Raw genomic sequence first — 21,163 nt, forward strand, 5'->3', positions numbered from 1 at the left:
ATAGTGGGAATGTACGCTGGGGCTTTAAGCAACCCGTCGACTAGTAAATCCACCAGTCGACCTTGCTGGTACTAGTTGACTAGTTGATAAGAAAGAAGGACTTTAGGTTTTTGTAGGCCTCAAGATCAGCTACAAGCCTACAATGCTAGTTTATGGTCATCAATGTACACAGTTTTTGAGTGGTGCAACCACTCCTACATCCAGCAATGTCCGTGTACCTGTTTGTTTGTTTGTGTAGGTGTATGAGCACGAGTGGTGTGTGCATGCGTGAAATTGGAACGAGATAAGTATGTGACATGGCTGCCACCTGCTGGACGCAAATCCAACTCCTGACTGCCACGGTCTGTGGGGGTGATTTAGAGGCTGCGCACGCAGCACAGAAACAGGATTGATATCCATAATAAAGCTAATCTGACGGAGCAGAGAGAGAGAGGGGGGGGGGGGAGAGAGGGGAGTTGCAACACTCGGTTCACACAGGTGTGATTTTTAAATGTACAAATAGGTAGTTACATAATAGGTAGTTAAACAACTAGTCGACTGGTAAACTGGTCAACTAGTAAAAATCACTAGAAGTGAAAGCCCTAATGTACACGTAGAGTTACATACTGTGGCGAGGCTGGGTACAGAGTAGAGCCCTGCAACGGGAGCGGGCTCCCGCGAGACCCAACTCAAAATGTTGCGGCGCGGGCGGTATTTAAATACCTGCGGGAGGGCGCGGGCGGTCAATATAAAATATGCGGGGACCGCAAAATCCCGCATCTTCCCGCAATTACACCGGATGGAAAACCTCACCTGACCCCGCAGCATAAATCAATAGTCGCGCGCAGCCACGCACAGTCGCACACACACATTTGAAAAATGGCGGAACAGCAGCAACAACAAAGCAAGAAGGAGACCACAAATGACGTTGAGAAGAAGCTCAAAGCAGAAGAGTATAAATTGAAAGAAAGGAAAGGAGCCAAGTCTGACATATGGTCACGTTTCTCCGTTGTTACAGACACAAATGGAAACGAACTGGAGTTTGCTAGTTGCAGCAAATGCGAAAAAGTGTTGAACTACAGCAGCCACAAATCTGGTACGTCTGGATTAAGGAGGCATACCTGTGTAACTCTTCCCGGCCAAACAAAGCTGGTCTTGAAACAACATGTTCTTCCCGCAGCGGCTAAACATGATGCTACCCAGCAATGTGTTACACTGTGTTGCAAAGATATTCGGCCATATGATATGGTTGCTGGGGCCGGCTTTGTAAACATTGTCCAGCACTTCGTTAATCTCGCTGCTAAACATGGCAAATTCAATGTGAAGGACGTCCTGCCTCATCCAACCACGGTATCCAGACACGTTGTGAAAAACGCCCAAGCCCTGCAGGCGTCCGTGGCAGAGGAAATGAAGCCCATCATTGCAACGTATGGATGTGCCATCACCACCGATATATGGACAGAGGATTACCATAAAACCTCGTTCATTTCCAGCACAATCCATTACACGGACAACGACTTTGGGCTTGTGTCGAGGGTGTTATTTGCGGCGCCCTTTGAAGATGGTGTGTCCAAAACACAAGACAACATCAGGAACCTGCTGTTCCAGAAACTCGCTACTTTTGGGATAGATGCATCACTGTTGGTTAGCCGTGTTGTGTTCGTCACTGACCGCGGAGCCAACATTGTTGCTGCCCTGCGCGCCTACACCAGGCTTAACTGCAACGCACACATCCTAAATGTCATCCTGTCAAGTGCATTTGCACCAGCTGTGTTGGAGAAGACAGCCGCGCTGTCTGAACTGATAACCAATTCAAAGAAGTTGGTAAAATATTTCAAACATTCAGGTCTGCAGAACAGCTTGGACACATCACTTAAGCAATCTATTGAGACCCGATGGAATTCAAATTATGACATGCTTGATTCCATACTGAAACAGTACGATGTGGTCTCCGCATTACTGTTGGCTAACAACCAATATGACAGAATTGCGCATATCAATGTAAATACACTGAAAACCGTGGTTGAATTCTTAAAGCAATTCAAAGAAGCCACCAATGAGCTCGAGGGAAACAACTGCACAACCGCACCGCTTGCCCTGCCATGGTCCATCAAACTCATTGAACATTGCCAAGCGCACACAACGTCACCCTTGCTCTCTGAAGTCGCCAAAGTGTGCGTTAAACGCCTGCAAGAACTCATGGGCACCAACACATATACACCAAATAAATCTCTCCACAGCCTGTTTAGGCTGGCAACATTCCTGACGCCTAAACTGCGACTACTACGGATGCTGGGCCCTGATGCAAGAGATGACGTAGTCAAAAGTATGTATTATATGTAATGTGTAATGTAATATGAATTAATTATGTGAACTAGACAGATAATATTATAGGCATATAATTTATTGGCATTATTTTTGTTAACGTGTTGCCCTTTTTACCCATGTTTATATCTAGGCCTATATGAAAAGGCCAGGCCTATTAATAATCAATCATTTTAATCCAAAGGTGCAAAGGAATACATCCAAAAGATGGAGTTTGACCAGGTCCCACAAACGGAGGAGGATACGCCAACCCCACCACCAGCGAAAAAGCAGGACAGATTTGCTGATTGGGAAGATGACCCAGCCTTGATCGTGAACAAAACTGTGGACGATGAAATAACAGAATATATCAGCACCCGACTCGCGGAGAAGCCAGACCCAGAGAACATTCTTCTGTGGTGGGGGTTCAATAAGGATCGCTTGCCAGCGCTCTCAAAACTGGCACGATTTATCCTGTGCATCCCTGCATCCTCTGCGCCCTCGGAGAGGGCTTTTAGTGTCTGTGGACGCATTATGGAGGAAAGACGCACAGGCCTGGACCCGCAGGCCATCAGCAATATTCTGTTCCTCAACAGCAATATGATGAGGTAGATTAGATTAGCCTTATTGTGTAACTGGTTTGTCACAGGTTACTTTGTTACACTCTTTTGTATCGTTTATTTCATGTTCTTGCATTTCATAATTGCATTGTGTGTGAGTGTGCGCTATAGCGGTGGATATACATATACTGCATGGATATAGGCTACTGTGATTTGATTTAGACAGGCATACATTTTGTGTTAAAGTTCGGCCTTATAGGCCTATATTTGGGCCTATTTGTAGGCTATAGGCTGCTGCGCTCAGTGCACTGCCTTCACCCAGTGCCTTGTTAGGCTACTCGATAGTCGCTATACTGTGATTTGTTTTATTTGTTTTAATTGGCCTTATAGGCCTATTTGTATTTGGCTGCTGGCTTGTGCGCTGCCTTGTTAGGCTATAATAAAAAAGGCCAACGTTATTTCATCTGTTTGTGTGGTCACTGGTCGTGCTTTTACATTTGTTATAGAGGAATCATTTTAAATGTTCCCGACAGGTATAGGTTATAGCCAATGTGAATAATATGCTACGAATATTTGGGCTAATAACCAAAGTTAGCGGTCAATATGGTTGTTAACTTGTTGCTGTCCAGTGTCCTCCTCCATGATTGTATTGTGTATAGGCTACTGCTGTGTACACTGGTGACGCCACCGCACGCCTTTCTTTCTCTATTAACTTGCGGCCTCGCGCCCTCAATCTGTTTCTGTCTGTTTTTCGATCTCAATAGAAATTTTGCGGGTTTAGTGGGACTAAACGATAAAATTGCGGGATGGTGCGGGACTAAATCGGATAAATTTTTTTGTGGCGGGCGGGAGCGGCGGACAGGCCGTCACCGCGGGAGGTCAAAAATTAAATCAATGCGGGCGCGGGAGGGAGTGGGCTGAAATTCCACGGGAGCGGGCGGGCGCGGGATCAACAAATCACTCCCGCGCAGGGCTCTAGTACAGAGAACTCCATCTAATGTACACGTAGAGTTACATACTGTAGCGAGGCTGGGTACAGTGAACTCCATCTGCCTGGGATTGCTGCTGTTGTACCGGAGCATCTCCACTCCCACCAGCACGCGCGTCATGGCCGATACAGACTCATTTATACACTGCAGGGGGGGGAGGGAGGGAGACGGAGACACACACACACACACACACACACACACAACTGATGGATATACAATAGTTATGTTATGTATGTATAATTATATAGCCACGTACAGTATTTTACTACATGCTCATAAATTATGCATCCGCGTACCAACATTCTAAAACTCACTATATACCGTATGCTATTCAGCATGTGTTCCAAATACATACGAGATGCTGTCGTCGATAATGCATGACTTCCCGTTGTGCGGAAAATGAGCCGATGAATGATTTATTGATTGCAATTACAGATAATTACCATTTATATTAACACTGCATTGCTTAATTCGCGCGTGTGGAAGTGACCCCATTTCACAGCGATTCATTCAGATTCTGTGAGTGTATACAAATGTAACCAAATGGACCCGTAATTACCGATGGATACACAGATGGATTTGACTGTATACTTAGTCAATCAACAGTGAACGTATTCAAACAGACGTGTATACACATAAAATTGTGTTAAATGAACTTTTATATCAAAACCATGGGGTGTTAAGGACGTGTATATGCATCTTTTGGTATTCTTTTATATTAAAAAAATATATATTTTTTTTTGGGTTGGCCTCTCCTTCTGCAATGTACTAGAATGGCTCGTATCTCCTAATCTAGGGAACTCTCCATGGTTTTGACGAAAAGGACAATGTTCTGTCTTCATTCCTGACTTCAGCATGCCTCTCGTTTGGAATATTAACGCTTCTAGAGAGACTTTAGCGTGACCAGCGTGAGGTAAGAATGGAAGATTATGCCTCCCGGTTTTTTGGGGGGGAAGGGAAGGTGGAGCTTTTCAGGGTAAAATCTGCCATATCTGCTGGCACTCGCACCATTATTTTGAAAACCTCTGGCGCATTTTTAAGTGTTAACTGTCAAGCTGTCTTTCCCAACTCACTGGACCACATGCACGTGAACGATGTCACACTAGATGTTGATTAACCCATTTAGACACGAGGACGATTCTACAAAGGTCTTCTAAATCCTGACAGTTTTCTGAAAAACCCATGTTTCTATGTCAGTGGTTCTCAAACTATTTCAGGTCAAGGACACCCAGAAATATATGTAATTGTCCACCGAAACCATCTGAAAATATGTTGTTCCAGGGACCCCCACCCAGGAGCAAAGATTTTAGTTAAAAACGTTATATAGAATATATAATATTCAAAGATTTGTGCGACATTTTCAAGATTTTTCAAAAATAGCAGACCTACAGTACAAGCTCGTAGCGCGGCACTCGGTGTCGCGCTATGAGCTTGTAGATCTGCTATTTTTCAATAGCTAAAGCATAACATAATGGTTAAAACATGGGTTAAGATCTGCTGCTGATCAGAGACACATTTACATACGTCCATAATAACCACAACACCAGTAAGCCCAGAAATAGCTCCGGTACAGCAGCGAGGAATTAGAGGATATATATACAGTAATTAACAGCTTAACATTAAGAATTAACTAATTAGTCGCATGTTAATTGAATGGAAAAATTGCCATGCCATCAATGCATGCTGCTTCATGGTAGTAAAAAAAAAACAGGATTACAGTGAATGGATTGGTATTTCAGACAATCACAAAACATAAAAAAATATATACAATACAGATGTTCACAAGCTTACAATACGTTGTGGTGCCGACCGTTGTGTGAGCTTGTAGATTATATATATATTATTTTTTTAATTTTGGGCGGGAACCCATGTTGGTGTTTTTGAGGCACATGTATGTACAAATCTGTATGTAATCTTTGCTTCTGGGGCGGTCCCTGGAGGCCAATTACATAGTTTCTGGGGTCCTTGACATGAAATATTGAGCACCACTGATACAGAAACATAGTGACAGGATTTAGAAGACTTTTTTCAGGCCTAAATGGGTTAAATTAGCGCATCAGTGAGTATAATACCTCATCATCGACGTCCATCTTTGGACCGATCTGCTGCTGCAGGTGTGTCTTGATCTGCACCCATGTTGCCACGACTCGTTTCCTCACTGTGATGGGGACACGCTCCGCTGGGACGTTGCAGTTGGACAGGCGAAGGGCGTAGTCACACAGCTATAGAAAGACATGATATACTGTACAGTAAGTGACAACATTATATAATGCAAAAAATTCCATTTTAGTCATAATCTCTCTGTCACCCGGAATGTTTTTGTGTTAGTCTGGTTTTAGTCGACTAAATGTCATAAGGTTTTAGTCGACTAAATCTACAGTTGATTTAGTCGACTGAAATGTATTTTGGCGGGCCTTGATGCCGTCGTAATGACTGATTTTACACTTGCTGGAAATAGCCGATCTAACGCGTCGTGTTGTGAGCTTGTAGATCGGCTATTTAAAGCATGCAACCAAGTGTAAAATGACTTATACTGGATGTCTTGTCCACTAGTCCCTTCCTAACATTTTAGTCTAAATATTCTGACAATTTTGTAAAAAAAAAAAAAACTAGTCTAAGTTTTAGTCAACGAACGTTTTTCGTCATAGTTTTAGTCGACGAAAACAACACTGTCTAGTGTCTACTACTGCATGTTCTTCTATAGCTATAGCAAAGCATAGCTCATGGCATCAACAACACGGGCTAAACTCCCATGGGGGGCCTCTCCCTCGCTGAGTGTTTGCATTGACGACACTGTCTGCGAGGCACTTTAGATGAGAGAGTTCATAAAGTGGTGTTACGTTACAGTATATTATGTATCTGCAAGACATTCTCTGAACACACTAGTCTTTGACTACGCTGTATGGACCAAGTCATCTTAACGCAAGACAACGAGTCTTCTGTGACGTAAAGCCTGCGGTGTACAGTACGTAAAAACAGGAGTTCATGGTGCATTTATATAGCGTTTTTATCCAAAGTGCTTTACATAGATTGTGCATTACATTCATCCATTCACACACCGATGACGGAAGAAACCATGCAAGGCACCAACCTGCACATCAGGAGCAATTAGGGATTCAGTGTCTTGCTCAAGGACACTTCAACACCAACTCTGGGGGAGCCCAGGTTCGACCTGGGAACCGGTTCGAACGGTTATTCCATCCTGCAGTTTACCGGCTACACTACCACGGATCCACTGCCGCCCCCAATCACATATTATCCATATTATTATAACATATCCATTATTATCCTACTATTATCACATAATATCCAATCACAGCAAGCCCTGTAATATAAAGATGTGCCGTTTGAGAAGTTGTCCTGATGTCAATTCAGTAGATTGTCAGTGCATTGTGAGAAACAGAACAATTCAGTAGATTGTCAGTGCAGTCAGAAACAGAACAATTCAGTAGATTGTCAGTGCAGTCAGAAACAGAACAATTCAATAGATTGTCAGTGCATTGTGAGAAACAGAACAATTCAATAGATTGTCAGTGCATTGTGAGAAACAGAACAGTTCAGTAGATTGTCAGTGCATTGTCAGAAACAGAACAATTCAGTAGATTGTCAGTGCAGTCAGAAACAGAACAATTCAATAGATTATCAGTGCATTGTGAGAAACAGAACAATTCAGTAGATTGTCAGTGCAGTCAGAAACAGAACAATTCAATATATTGTCAGTGCAGTCAGAAACAGAACAATTCAGTAGATTGTCAGTGCAGTCAGAAACAGAACAATTCAATATATTGTCAGTGCAGTCAGAAACAGAACAATTCAGTAGATTGTCAGTGCATTGTGAGAAACAGAACAATTCAGTAGATTGTCAGTGCAGTCAGAAACAGAACAATTCAATATATTGTCAGTGCAGTCAGAAACAGAACAATTCAGTAGAGTGTCAGTGCATTGTCAGAAACAGAACAGTTCAGTAGATTATCAGTGCATTGTCAGAAACAGAACAGTTCAGTAGATTATCAGTGCATTGTCAGAAACAGAACAATTCAGTAGATTGTCAGTGCAGTCAGAAACAGAACAATTCAGTAGATTGTCAGTGCATTGTCAGAAACAGAACAGTTCAGTAGATTGTCAGAAACAGAACATTGTCAGTGAAAAGGGGGGGGGGGGGCATTTGCCACGGTGTTATATGTTCCTTCTATTCAGATTCCCTGAATAGATGAGTTTGTTCCCCTGCTGGACACTTATTTTCAGTAGCAGTAGCATCAGGAGAGCGAGACGATAGAGAGATGGAATGGCACATCTGTGCAGTTATCAATGGGCATAAGTCCCAAAACGCATGCATCCCTCCGTTGCCCCTGGCTGCTACTCCCCGCCGTTTGAACCTCCCACCATCCAGCAGGAGAGTTAGACTCTACATCGATGCATGATCATTATAGGATCGACTGCTCACCTGCTGTGTTGCCTCCGAAGAAGGAAGGATAACCTCCTATAATAATAATCTACTGTATCCTTTCCAGTTTCCCAATAAGGAAAGTGAGAGTGAAACGGTTTGAAAGGGTATTTTTAACTCATCTTCAAAAAAGGACGATGTTTTAGTTGATAATTTATGGGAATTGGCAGGTCCTTTGAATGTAATAAGAGAAGAAAAGTAGCATTTTAACTGCAGCAGCAAGAACAGAGGAATAAGAGTCCATTGGTACAATGAGGCCATGTAATACGTGTGTGAATGTGACGTGTGTGAATTGTGTATGTGTGTGTGTACTTGCAGGGCTGGAGGGGTGTGTGTGTGTGTGTGTGTGTGTGTGTGTGTAACTTTGCATAAATAGTTCAGGTGCAGCAATTTCCTCTGTGTGGTCATAAATAAATTGTTAAAATGTATGTGTGTGTGTGTGTGTGTGTGTGTGTGTGTGTGTGTGTGTGTGAGATATATGTGTATAGGTTCAAGATTGTACTTTATCGTTACATCTTGTGTACAGGTACATAAGAGTCAGACTTATTTTTGTTTGTCTTCCTTCAGACAACACAGCAGCATTCAGTAGCTATAGTGTAGCAACAAAAACACAGCAAGCACAGCGAACAAATGGATAGAATACAGAGTGCAAGAAAGAGCAATCAAAGAGTAAAACAAATAGTAACATATGTATATGTGCATGTTTTCCCTGTAGTAGCAAAGTAAAATAGGAGATTGATTTCAGAAGATGGAGGAAAGACAATCTTCAATTTTTTGATGCAAAAAAAATAAAGAGATTCAAAGAGATTCGTATTACTTTCACAGTCCATTCAATCAGATCTCACTCTGACTGTCACGTTCATCTTATTATAATACTGTAGTGTCAGGTACGAAGCACAGTGTAGCTCTCATGCACGAGAGAGCAGGTCAATGTACTGTACATCAATCTCTCCCTCGTCGTAACACGACCCCAGTCTTTGATATTTAACCCATTCTGACCTGAGATCAGATTCATACGAGGTTTCCACTGGACACACACTGGTCTGATTATAACCCATTCTGACCTGAGATCAGATTCTAAAAATGTCAGTCGTTCTTCGATTTTTCAAAAATAGCAGACCTACAAGCTCGTAGCGCGCCACTCGGTGGCGCGCTATGAGCTTGTAGATCTGCTATTTTTCAATAGCTAAAGCATAACATGATGCTAACACCTAAACGGGTTCCCATTCAGAATGGGTTAATAAATAGCCCGCGGTCCGCCTGCATGAGCAATCTGTCTCAGTCAGCGTTTGAGTCTGTCTGCTCCAGTCAGCAGTTAAGTGTTTTTATTTGTGCGGGAGGAAACCAGATTGAAACACGCCGATCGGGCGGTCTGACGAATCAAATAAACTTCAAACCAGCCACGCCAGCTCAACACTTACAGTGTAAACCGTTGCATACCTACTCTGTCTTCATGCATCAGTGTTTTGAATTCTGACAGACAATAAATAAAAAGGCACAAAACACACTGCTATAGAGTGTCACAATCCCAACCCCGACGAGCGGCCCGGAAGAGTATTTCTCATTATTGTTTTCCCATAGACGTTTCAGAAAGTATTTATTTTAAGACCTGTAAGCCTCGGACAAAGCCAACTCGGATGGTGACAACGAAACACAATGTTTGGACGAAGAAAAAAATTAGAAATAAGAAAGAAATCACACCTGTGTGAAGTGACCCAACGTAAATGTTGGCGGCGTGGGCGGTATTAAAATGCCTGCGGGTGGGCACGGGCGGTCAAAAAGAAAACAGCGGCCCCCGCGAATCCCGCATCTTCCCGCAATCAACCAGATACAGAGCTTATATAGCCTACAGTTTAGCAAAATATAAATGTCTGATGAGAACGTATAATTTCCATGCGCTGGACAAGCACCGTGGAATCAGTCTCACTCTCTCCAACAGACATCATCAACCACGCTCCCAAAGCGGCCGCACCTGTCAATCATTAGTAGGCTAATCACTCTGAGTGAAGTGCATGCGTGGTGGTTGCACACCGGCCGCGTTTTTCGGAAAACCGATGGAGAAACGCCACTTAAAAATCCGAATTCACGCCCGGTGTGTGGAGACCTTTACCGTGTGGGGGTCCCTCTACTGTACTGTCACTGTACTGTACTGGCACACCCGAAATCATCATATACAGTTACAGTTAATATGTGCGTGTGTGTTTGGTTGTGCAGTTGGTGAAAAACAACCATGCTATTTTCGTGCTCATACCCAGGCACCCACCCAGCTGCACTCCGTAAGGGAGTGGTTGCACCACTCAAAAAGGTACAACACTGTTTGTGTTGTTTGTTCGGCCCATGGGAAATTCTCTTCCGGGCCACTCGTCGTCATGGAAGGGGGCGGGACTGGGCCGCTGTACTATATGCTCAGATATGTAGTATGCATGTAGACACACACACACACACACACACACACACACACACACACACCTACCTCCAAAGCCTTCCGGATGTCCAGGAGGGCAGCTGGGTCTAGGGGGACGCCACCATGGAGGCTACTGGCCCTCTCCATCACCTTGCCGGCTCCTTTCTTTGCCTTGTCCTCGGCCGGAGCTGCTCTGCGGCGGTCCTCTGGTTCACATAGTGGCTGGATGAAGCCCCGAGCCACCGCGTCGCACAGCAGCACACACAGAATGCGATCCCTGCCAGACACAGAAGGAGCGTTCTGCAAAATGTTGGACAATTCCCTTTGTGACATTATCTAGTAAAAATTAAATAAATCACACCCATGTGAACTGAGCGGTGCAGGCTGCTCTAAACAGACAGACATACACACAATGGCCAGGGCTGCTCAACAACACAGTAATACCGCTGCCAGCCAGCCAGCGGTATTACAGCTGCTTGTACTTAACAGACATGCATACAGTACAGTCAAAAAATAAGAAACTAAAATGCACTTGATGTGGTGCTTTAATCCCTAAATAATTTCAGATAAAATAACTATAACTAAAAAACATCGCATGGATGCACCTGGTACGTATCCTCAGTGATGTATCTTGAGGTCAACAGGGTTTCGGGTCTCTCAACATCATACCCCTCACTCAGGCGACCCAGCCGGGAGTGATCAAGTCCCGACTTACGTCCCAGTAGCTACCCTCAATCAGTCCCACTAGGGAAAAACCAGGGGCAATCCGTTGGAACTACTCCAGAACTACTCTGCCAGGGCTGGGAGGTACACTTCTGGCGCATGGAGGGACTAGGCTCTGTGGGTTGTCTCCTGGCCGGGCCCCTCCTATGTCTCACCAGGTCCACTCCTGCTCTCACCAGGAGTAGAGCGAGGACCTGTGCGTTGCACCAGAGTCCCAGCACCAGACAGTTCATTCAGTTAATTTACTCTCCATGAAATTGGAGACTAAATGTGTCCGCATAATTTCTTGGACACTGTAGCAGGGGGAATATCAATGAATCTCGATAAATCCACATAATTACCCCCACTGCGCCGTAGGTAGGTCAGTTTAGTCAGTATTCATGAACATTTAATTCTGTCTCGTACAGCCTTGGAGTTTAACACGCTTCTTATTCTGTGATATCACAGAGGCACAGCTCCTCAGACAACAAAATGTAAATTTAAATAAAGATCTTAAAAGGTAACTGACAGGCTAGCACGTACTGTACAGCAGGGTGACTTTCACTACACTTCGGAAATTTTAGAAGCGAGGCTTATTTGGATGTGAAAGGTATTTTTCTTTTTAAACCTCTAAATAGTCCAGCTAGGCTTTTAACCACTTTAACCATCATTTTAAACTTTAGCCGTTGACAAATCGTGAAGATTTGGCTCAAATCTTTGCATATATTTTCTTTCACAGTGAACGTTTTTAACTCAAATCTTTACTTCTGGGGGGGGGGGGGTACTTGGAACAAAATATGTTTTTAAGATGGTGGTCGGCAGCCGAATACAGAACATTCTGGGGGGGATTGAGCACCACTTGTATAGAAACATAGGTTTTTCAGAAAACTGTCAGGATTTAGAAGACATTTTGTAGAATCTGGTTCTCAGGTCTCAACAAGGAGCAATGCTCGGTGATTCAGACCCACCCATAGCTCTCTGTTTGCCTCAACATCTCCACGAGCCTCTGGAGCGTCGGCATGAGGTGGAGGTACTCTCCTGACAGCAGAAGGTGCTTGTTGTAATTCCACAGGTACACGGCCGCGTTGGCCACCACCCAACGCTCTTTGATCTCCGATCCCAGCTCTGCTGCCCGCAGGAAGCTGGATGTGGCATGAGCGGACAGACCTTGGATCCAGTCTCTGAAGATGGTGGGAAAAAGAGCGCATGCATGTTCGTGCCTCACTTGGACAAAGAAATTGCCGACCTATGAGGTCACAGCCCATCGTAGCACAATGAGTTGTGAGCTTGTAGGTCGTTTTTTTTCCAGGACAAAGATTTGGTGTAGAATGTAGATGGAAAAAAAGGAAGAAAGGAGGTGACCAAGTCCAGACCCCTGGGGGACTCCAGTGTACAAAGTATATAGGATTTAAGTAGTTACAGGGAAGACACAGTTTGTGTTGGAGAGCGAGAGAAAGCAAGGCACAGTGAATTTAGCTATTATGCTTAGCACTGCTTGACATTATACTGCATGCATTTATTCCCCGTTTTAAAATGTAAAAGATGGACTCGATTGATAGCATTTGGGAGCGAGAGAAAAGAAAGGCAGAAATTTTAACATAATACATACATGTCCTGGAGTGCTTATCGAATTTAGAAAGAAAGTTATAGTAGAAAGGGGATTGGAGTTTTTACATCCTATATGGATTTAAAGATTTGACGTGTTTGACGTTTTGAAGTGTTGAATGTTGTAACACTGTGCATTTGGGAGGTTTTGTGAATTTAGCTTCTTTTGCTTAGCACTGCTTGACATTATACTGTATGCATTTATTCCTTGTTTTAAATGTCAAATATAGACTCGATTGATAGCATTTGGAAGCGAGAGAAAGAACTGCAGAAAACTTTACATCTAACATGTCCTGGGGTGCGTATCGAATTTAGAAAGAAAGTTATCATATTAGAAAGGGATCAGAGATAATGCCACTTTTCCAAAGTTGCCAAGCGCTTCACGGATAATACATTAAACAGAAATAGATACAGTAACACATATACTGTCTATTATATAAATAACCAGGGACAGGTCAGTACAGACAGGCTATATACAGGCAGGGGAGGATTATCCAACGGGCCTGTGCTTGAGCGATTGCAAAGAGGCTCAAGCTCAGGGACCCCCCCAAAAAGGGGTAACAGTGGATAACAGTGACGCACACGGTCCTTGTCACTGTAATTAACAATGGGCTTATTCATTTGTGTCAATAAGATAACCCCAAAAGTCCTAAACCGCATCATGATACGGTACATTACTGCAAGTGTTTAAACCCTCAGTTTGGATTTATTTGGCTTAGTGTTTGGCTGTTTTTTAAGCAATCCCTTGCTGTAAATCCTGAATATCGCAGGCCTATATGTCATAATCGTTATGCGTACACGTGTGCAGACAGTATGCGCCACGTTGGACAAAATAAAAAGCTCTGGGGGGGTGGGAGGGGCCCTTTTGCATGGCGGTGGCCCAGGGGCCCATCATTTCTAGATCCGCCTATGTATAGAGGCCAATGGTTACATTTCCTACAAATTAATGTAGCATTTTGCCGCATATTTTATTAATGGATCATTGCTGACCATGCACTATCTGGTCAATTAAAAACTGTTAACATTTTCTTCCCACGACTGGTTGGTTTGACAGCCCTGATAGCATCACAGTCCTCCCCCAAAGCCCAATGGCTTCGGAGGAACACTTCCTAACCAGGGAGTGCATTGATGAGGCCTATAATAATGTTGATCGCAATCTGACTTGTGCAAAAGGGTATGATGTATCACTCACTTTCTATACTCATTAGACCTATATGATGAAAACGCTATCATGAAGTATTGGCATGTAATTTCGACCCACCACTTCAAAAATCTGTGGTCACAGAGTAATAGTCTGGCCAAGGCCAGTATACAGACCATCCCCAAGCAGACCCTTGGCAAATCTGACAGATGGCAATTATCCAGATGGCATCTGTGCCCAGTGTAGAATAACACCCATAAATCTTTTGACGCCAAACGTTCTAAGTCTAATAAATGCAATTCTTTGAGGGGAAACATTATGCAACATACAGAAAGTTTTAATATCAGTATATTGTTATGACATTTATGATTTCAAGTCATTATTTTGGGAACGTTTTGGATACACAAACTAGGATTTGTACATGTTAAGATTTGGAGGTTGTGTGAATTTGGCTCTTTTGCTTAGAACTACGTGGACATTATAATGAATGCATTTATTCCTGTTTTAAAATGTAAAATATAGACTCGATTGATAGCATTTGGAAAATATGCTTACTCGTACATATTATGCAGATGGCATGCGTGGGTGTGCATGCAGCGCACATGCAGATTTGATGTCATGTGCTCGCTTCCAGCAATTAGAGTGGCTGCTGATGTTAGAGCTACTACAGCCAACAGAGATGTGTTCTTGATCACTTACAAGGAAAACATAATGAGATACTATATTAGAAAATAAGCTGTGTGTGTTATTGCCAGATTGTGCTCTACTAAAAACTAAAGAAAAAAAACATTGTATGAAAATGCACTGCAGAAGTCAATTATACTGGAAATAATTAAGTAATTACTTGAAAATACTGCATTAATCAAGCGTGCATGTCATTTTGAGTTATTTTAAGTTATTACATGCAATTAACACATAAATTAAACAGGAACTTGGATTATTTTTATTATCCCGGAGGATATTTTTTTCCTAAAGATAGAATTGCTTGGGTTTACCATGGCTTCTAGGACACCGTGCAACATTGAAAGTGAAAGAGTGTGTATGTGTTTACGTGAATGCGTGTGTGTGCGTGTGTGTGTGTGTGTGTGTGTGTGTGTGTGTTAAGGATGCTATTATACAGCTTGGCTACTTGTGTTCATATTTGGAAGCCTCTGTAATGTCCATAAATCAGTCATGAGGGGCCTACAGATTGCAGGCATGCCCAAGCCGAGAGCTAAGGCATCGTCAAAATTCTTTCCAGTGTCTGCAATAATTGGCAGTCGCCATATATGGAGAAGGCGATGCTTTCTGTACCCGTGATCTGTACCTGAAGCACTTGTTGTAGAGTTTTATTTTTCAAGTTTGCGCATCCACTATTGTTTGTGTTCAAGAAATGTCTTGTGTGTGTGTGTGTGTGTGTGTGTGTGTGCAGATTAGTGTACGTATATGAATGGGTGGGTGTTGCCACCTGTACACTGCCCAGTGTGGATCTTCTGCAGACACATGAGCCCCTCTCTCCCGCGGGGGGACGGCAGGGCTGTTGAACTGATGCCCCTCTGCTCGTAGCTTCTGGATGGTGGCCTGATGAACAACAACAACAAAAGGCCTCCATTTCTCCTCTCATTGACATGACCTGCACCGTTCATAACCCCAACATGTTAAAAATAAATGCACAAAATGTACACAATGACCCGCACACCGTCTGGCATATTGAGAACGGAGAATGCCCACAGCGGTAGGCATGGATTATAGGATTGGAAATATACTGTAGTTTAGTTTCGGCTGGTTGCACTGTTGTACCCACATTTCATCAAGCCAGTTAATTTGTTTAAATCCACAGTATTAAACATGACAGCACTGAAAATTAGGGATCCATAGATCACATTTCTTTTAGCTCCCGATCAGATCCTGATTACTGTATTTGATTTTGAGTATCTGCCAATACCGTTTTTTTCCCGATGCGATATTTATATTGTTATAGAACACTTATGCCATATAATATCACAATAGTACAATATCCAAAATCAGACAATATGCAGTCGAATATCATGATATGGATATAATATTCATACTAGGAATGTCCCTATAACAGTTTTTTTTGCTCCAGATCCGAATCCGATCTTTTGAAAATGATGTAGATCGGCCCCGATTTCCGATCAAGTGATCAGATCGGGACAACTAGTGAAAATATAGTAGATGACCTTGCCAAGACCAGATTCGCTGTTGTGACATTGCTGCTGCACTTGTGAGAGCCTCTTTCTTTATACTATGACAGCTCTCTCACGCTTGCCTTATAGGAACGTTTTTGATTCCTTTTAAAATGCACACCTCCAATATGCTGACGATTTTTCTCATGTTAGTCGTCTGCTGCAGGAGCCGAAGACAATCGTGTCCTGTATCTTTCATCGTCTCTAGATGAGTTTATAAGACTTTTTCACAAGGATGTTCAAGGACACTTGTCGCCATGTGATGCGTGAGCTAGTAGTTGGGCTAATTTCACTAGTTCTTAAAAGTGGATAAGGTTGTATTTATGTTGGGGTTATACTGTAGGAAACACACCTGATCGGCTCAGAGACGGCTAGGTGCTTATTTCTATTATTTATTATGTGTACATTATTCATATGAGGACCGGGGGTGTTGTTGTTTGTAGGACACCGGTTAGAAGTGATGCGATTACCTCGGCATTGATGAAGCACACTTCAGCCAGGAGGCAGAGTAAGTCCCTTTCTGAGCTTTGGGTGGGTTTGTGACCATGACCACCTTCCTCGTGGGTCGGTTTATGACCATGACCACCTTCCTCGTGGATCTCTTGTGTCAAATATTTACCTGCTGGATTGAAATGAGATTGGATTTAGACTACAGTCTGGGCTGTGAGAAATGTCAGTCACCTTCTCCTTACTCTTTACTTGGGACACCGATATGCAGGCTATATTATATTTATATACTGTATGTGGCGTGGACCATTATAACCAGGCCAGAAGGCAGTGTGTACATATTGTTGATTTGTTTATTTGTCCGTCCGGCATATGAAGAACAGTATAGTACAGTATCTACCAAGTCACTATCCCTCTGCAGCCAAGTCGTCTTTACACTCAAATTCCAAACTTTGACTTTGACCAGCATGCATTTAGTTTATAAATAACCAACTGGGAACATTGTGATAAGTATCGCCCTAATCATATCAAACTAAATTGGAAGAATCATTTAAGTTGAAGTGGAAACATAATTGCACTACCCCCCTAACCATATTAGAAGAATCATAAGTTGAAGTGGAAACATAATTGCACTACTCTACTATATATTGCCAATTAAACAGCAGTTTATGAGAAGCCTGCACAAAATAATTTCACACATCGTTATACCTGGTGTAAACTTGTGATGTGAGAATAAATAAGTTGATACAAATAGAAGAACCAAAAATATTGTTTGCAAATGTTCACTTCCTCGCTGTCTTAATTATCCCCGTGTGATGAACAAAACAAGACAGAAAGATGTAACATCAGGCAATAATATGTAAATGAACTGCGGAACACTTCCTGCTTCAAGCCACGCAACAGCCATACACAATTTCACAATGGAAACGGATGCTGAAAATGCATCAATTTACTTGGAGGGGAAACACAGACATCTGTGAAACATCTGAGTTTCCATCTCAATCAAGTTTATGGGAATTCAACTTCAAGGACTATAACAGCATTTTTCAGGCATCTCTACATTTATTTATTTTATGAAGTCCATAGAAAAAAAAAAAAAAACAGCTCTAGGCCTCCATCTTCTCGGTATCGCTGCAGGAACTTTCCAGCCCGAATAATTATCACTATACAATACACAGAATGCTAACATTCTTTCTCACAAACGTTCTTTCTTTCCGTTGGCAAACGGAGACGCTTGTCTTGGAGATACAGACTGCAGAATGAACGGGAAGGAGGTTGAGAACAGACCATGAGTTGGTCGGGTTGTTCTGTGATCCGCAACTAAGGCTACACAACAACGGACTCCAGGGAAAACGGCAAAGTCCCGCCGCGTCTCACTTTTTATTTCAGCCTTTACGCAACAGTGACTGAAAAAGCTGGAATGTGGATGCTCGGTGGCGGCAGATAGACTGCTCCACAGACATTTTTCCCACTAAACACTAGTGTTTTATGGTTGGTGAGAATGCATCTGAAAAGTGCAATTGTGTGGAAAGCAGCAACAATGCGCTAGATTTATTTGCAGTTGAGACATTTTCTTAGAACACATTATCCCACAGTATGAACAACAACCCAGTCATCCAGTTCTAGACAGTTTCTTCAACATTGAGCCCTTTGAAAAAGGTGCAGTCTCTTAATTCCATGACACCTTGCAGGCCGTGACTAGCCTATATTGTATCTTCACGCTTGTTTGGGAGTATGTGGATAAAATAAAAAAATTGTTTGTTACTGCCTGACTGTCACTCTGGGGCGGGGTAGGCGGCTGGGAATAGGCCAATATAACAGCATAAACCACCCCTAAATGCCCTAAAGGGTGTTTGTTTAGATCATGGTTTACATTCACCATCGCTAGTCCCTACATTTGTATTCGTAAGACGAGCGGGCGAGGGATCGCATGCTCATTCTAGGAACTCCAAATTCGTGTTGTGATGTCATGATGTCACATACGTTTTGTGGATTCATCGTTTTGCCCGTTTACATTTTAGTTTACATTACATTACAAGATTTCCACTCTGGAAGGAGTTTTAACTTTGTTGCATTTTCAACCCCCGAAAACACTGTTGTCGTCTAAAACGGGCCCCTGCAAACTTCTTTTTGTAAAAGGGGTCCTAATACAGTTGCAACTCTGCCACTGTCACATCTATAGGCATCAGAATAAATGAACTAGGCTGCTGCAGCTTACTACAATACAGCAATATAGAGAATATTATTATAGACATGCTACCCATTGACGGCTTTAAATCTAAATGTGGTTTGTATCCTTCAATGAACCTCTTACTCTCAATTTTAGAAGCGTTCCACCTCCTGTCGTCATAAAGCAAGCAGAATCGACAAGCGGCTCGGCAAACATCCCAAACTTCTTGTTTCCTGGCCGTCTTCGCCAGTGCTGCCCACAGCTTCAACCTGGAAAAACAAGGGGGGGGGGAAACTAATGTATAGGGTCACGGTCAAGAGCATGAAAGCATGCTATAATACAAGTTTGTTTACTGAGAGTACATCAATAATGCAGAAGTCTCCTTTGGGAATCTCCCCATCTTGATGGGAATGCTCTTTCACTGCCACAGAGGCAATGCTTTTTGATGTGCGCTCGCTCAGTTTAGATGTACAGTAATGATATCGGAGGAACCAGTGGGATTTGAGAGGAGGGAGGAGAAGTGTGGGAACACTGCAAAGATCCTGAGTGTTAATGCAATTCTTGAGTGTAGAATAATAAAAGTGGGTTGCCTTTTGGACACCCTCGAGACTGGAATTAACACTCAGGATTTTACTGTGAAGAGATGGAAACAAGACTCATACACACTTCTCATCTTCAGAAGGGCCCCTATGGACTGAGCATTCATTACAATCTTGTGTTCGGTAAATCTATAGCTAATAACTTTGGCGGGGGAACAGGATGGAAGCAATTTTCTAACAGACCTCCATGGAAAACTTTTAAGTGAATAAACAATTATCGAGAAGAGATGACATATCAGCTGGCTTAACAGAATGCTTTTACACCGACAGACGTTGATGATTGAAAAAAAGGGCTGGCACAATACAAGATATACACTGTGACAGACACACAGGCACAGGATACTCCACACATAGTCCACACATCTCTCACACACACACGTTTGACTTGCAATCTTTGTGCACTGTGCAGACATCATTTTTAAAGACTATGGACTACATCTTGCACCATCACAGTGGTAGTCACTGCTCATTTTCAACCGTTTTCAGTTGTCATTTTCACGGCCAGCGCCGCGTTGTTATAAGTAGCGAATTTACTTGTTGCACATCATTTTAAAGAATAAGAAATACTTTAAGAATAAGAAACACAAGTTCAGATCAATTTCAGGAGGAGAGAGACAGGAGCTACTGCAATGTATTTCATTTGTTTTTGGGTGTATGTTAGCCTCGTTAACCAGGCTTTTATTTCCGTTCGTATTAGGCTCAAAAATGAAAAAGCCTGGCGAAACCCATTGGAAGATTTGGCATAGGAAGCCCACTTCCTTGTATTCCGCCAACCAATGACCAAATTTGGTGGCGTCAGTGTTCTCCGCTGTTTTCTACCGGGAGGACAGGGGTTGGGGGCAGGCGCTCAGATTGGTGAACAAATAGGATCCACCGCCTGTTTCCGACCGGCACGCACCCCTTTAGACCAGAATGCACATAGGCAAATTTCTCACTTCTCTGTCGCTCGAAATAATTAGTCTCATGTCCTGCGGCTGTTTCTAGTTTCTCCCGGCGGATCCTGCCGGGAGCTGCCTATGCCATAGAAAGCATAGGTGAGTTCCAGTCTAACTCAGTAGCACTCACACATCACTATCCAGCAATCTATTCTGAGATACACTGTCCATTGTCGCATAGTTCTGAAGGGCCAGATGCAAAGATACAGTCTACTATTCATTGTCAATGGAAGCAAGCCACATTAACTCTATTTTTCCCAGGTACGTATATACGTACGTTGCCGCTAGGTGGCGTCATATACCAAGTCCCTATATATACGTACCCCAACATAGACTCCGTCTATATAATGGTTGATGCCTACGGAAGCCTTTAACATTGGTCCGGTTCCCATAGCAACGCCCCACCGTTTCAACTATGGGATTGGAAATACATTCACAGTGCAGAGCAGTGGAAGAGAGGATTTTCAAACCGTCATAACTCTGGATCTAAGATCGCTGTCCTTTTCGGACACATCCACATTTCGGATTTAATTTGTGCCTTTTTACCGCGACGCTGGCGCCATGTAAATGCTTCTGACGAGAGGTAAGGAGTGTTCCAATGCTGCGGTAGTTTGCGTAGCAACAGTATGTGGGGGGCGGGCAAACAATGTCGTCTTAAAATTAGCATGTAGAGCGGTAGAGATAGAGTTAAGAGTCCG

At 43.0% G+C, this 21,163-nt stretch overlaps 1 protein-coding gene across 1 annotated transcript in view; it reads right to left on the reverse strand.

The window, feature by feature from the left end:
- cfap46 (cilia and flagella associated protein 46) overlaps positions 1-21,163 on the reverse strand; it is a gene marked incomplete at both ends in the record, with an annotated part of 99,201 nt that overhangs the window by 59,920 nt on the left and 18,118 nt on the right. The window contains 7 exons of the mRNA XM_080782158.1: positions 3,863-3,976; positions 5,905-6,054; positions 10,750-10,957; positions 12,351-12,563; positions 15,576-15,688; positions 16,785-16,936; positions 19,076-19,200. Of these exons, the coding sequence (XP_080638284.1) occupies positions 3,863-3,976; positions 5,905-6,054; positions 10,750-10,957; positions 12,351-12,563; positions 15,576-15,688; positions 16,785-16,936; positions 19,076-19,200 (1,075 nt within the window). The remainder of the gene's footprint in view (positions 1-3,862; positions 3,977-5,904; positions 6,055-10,749; positions 10,958-12,350; positions 12,564-15,575; positions 15,689-16,784; positions 16,937-19,075; positions 19,201-21,163) is intronic.

Source organism: Protomyctophum bolini (assembly GCF_963924005.1).
Source record: "Protomyctophum bolini genome assembly, chromosome: 14".
In the NCBI taxonomy this organism is placed as follows: Eukaryota; Metazoa; Chordata; class Actinopteri; order Myctophiformes; family Myctophidae; genus Protomyctophum; species Protomyctophum bolini.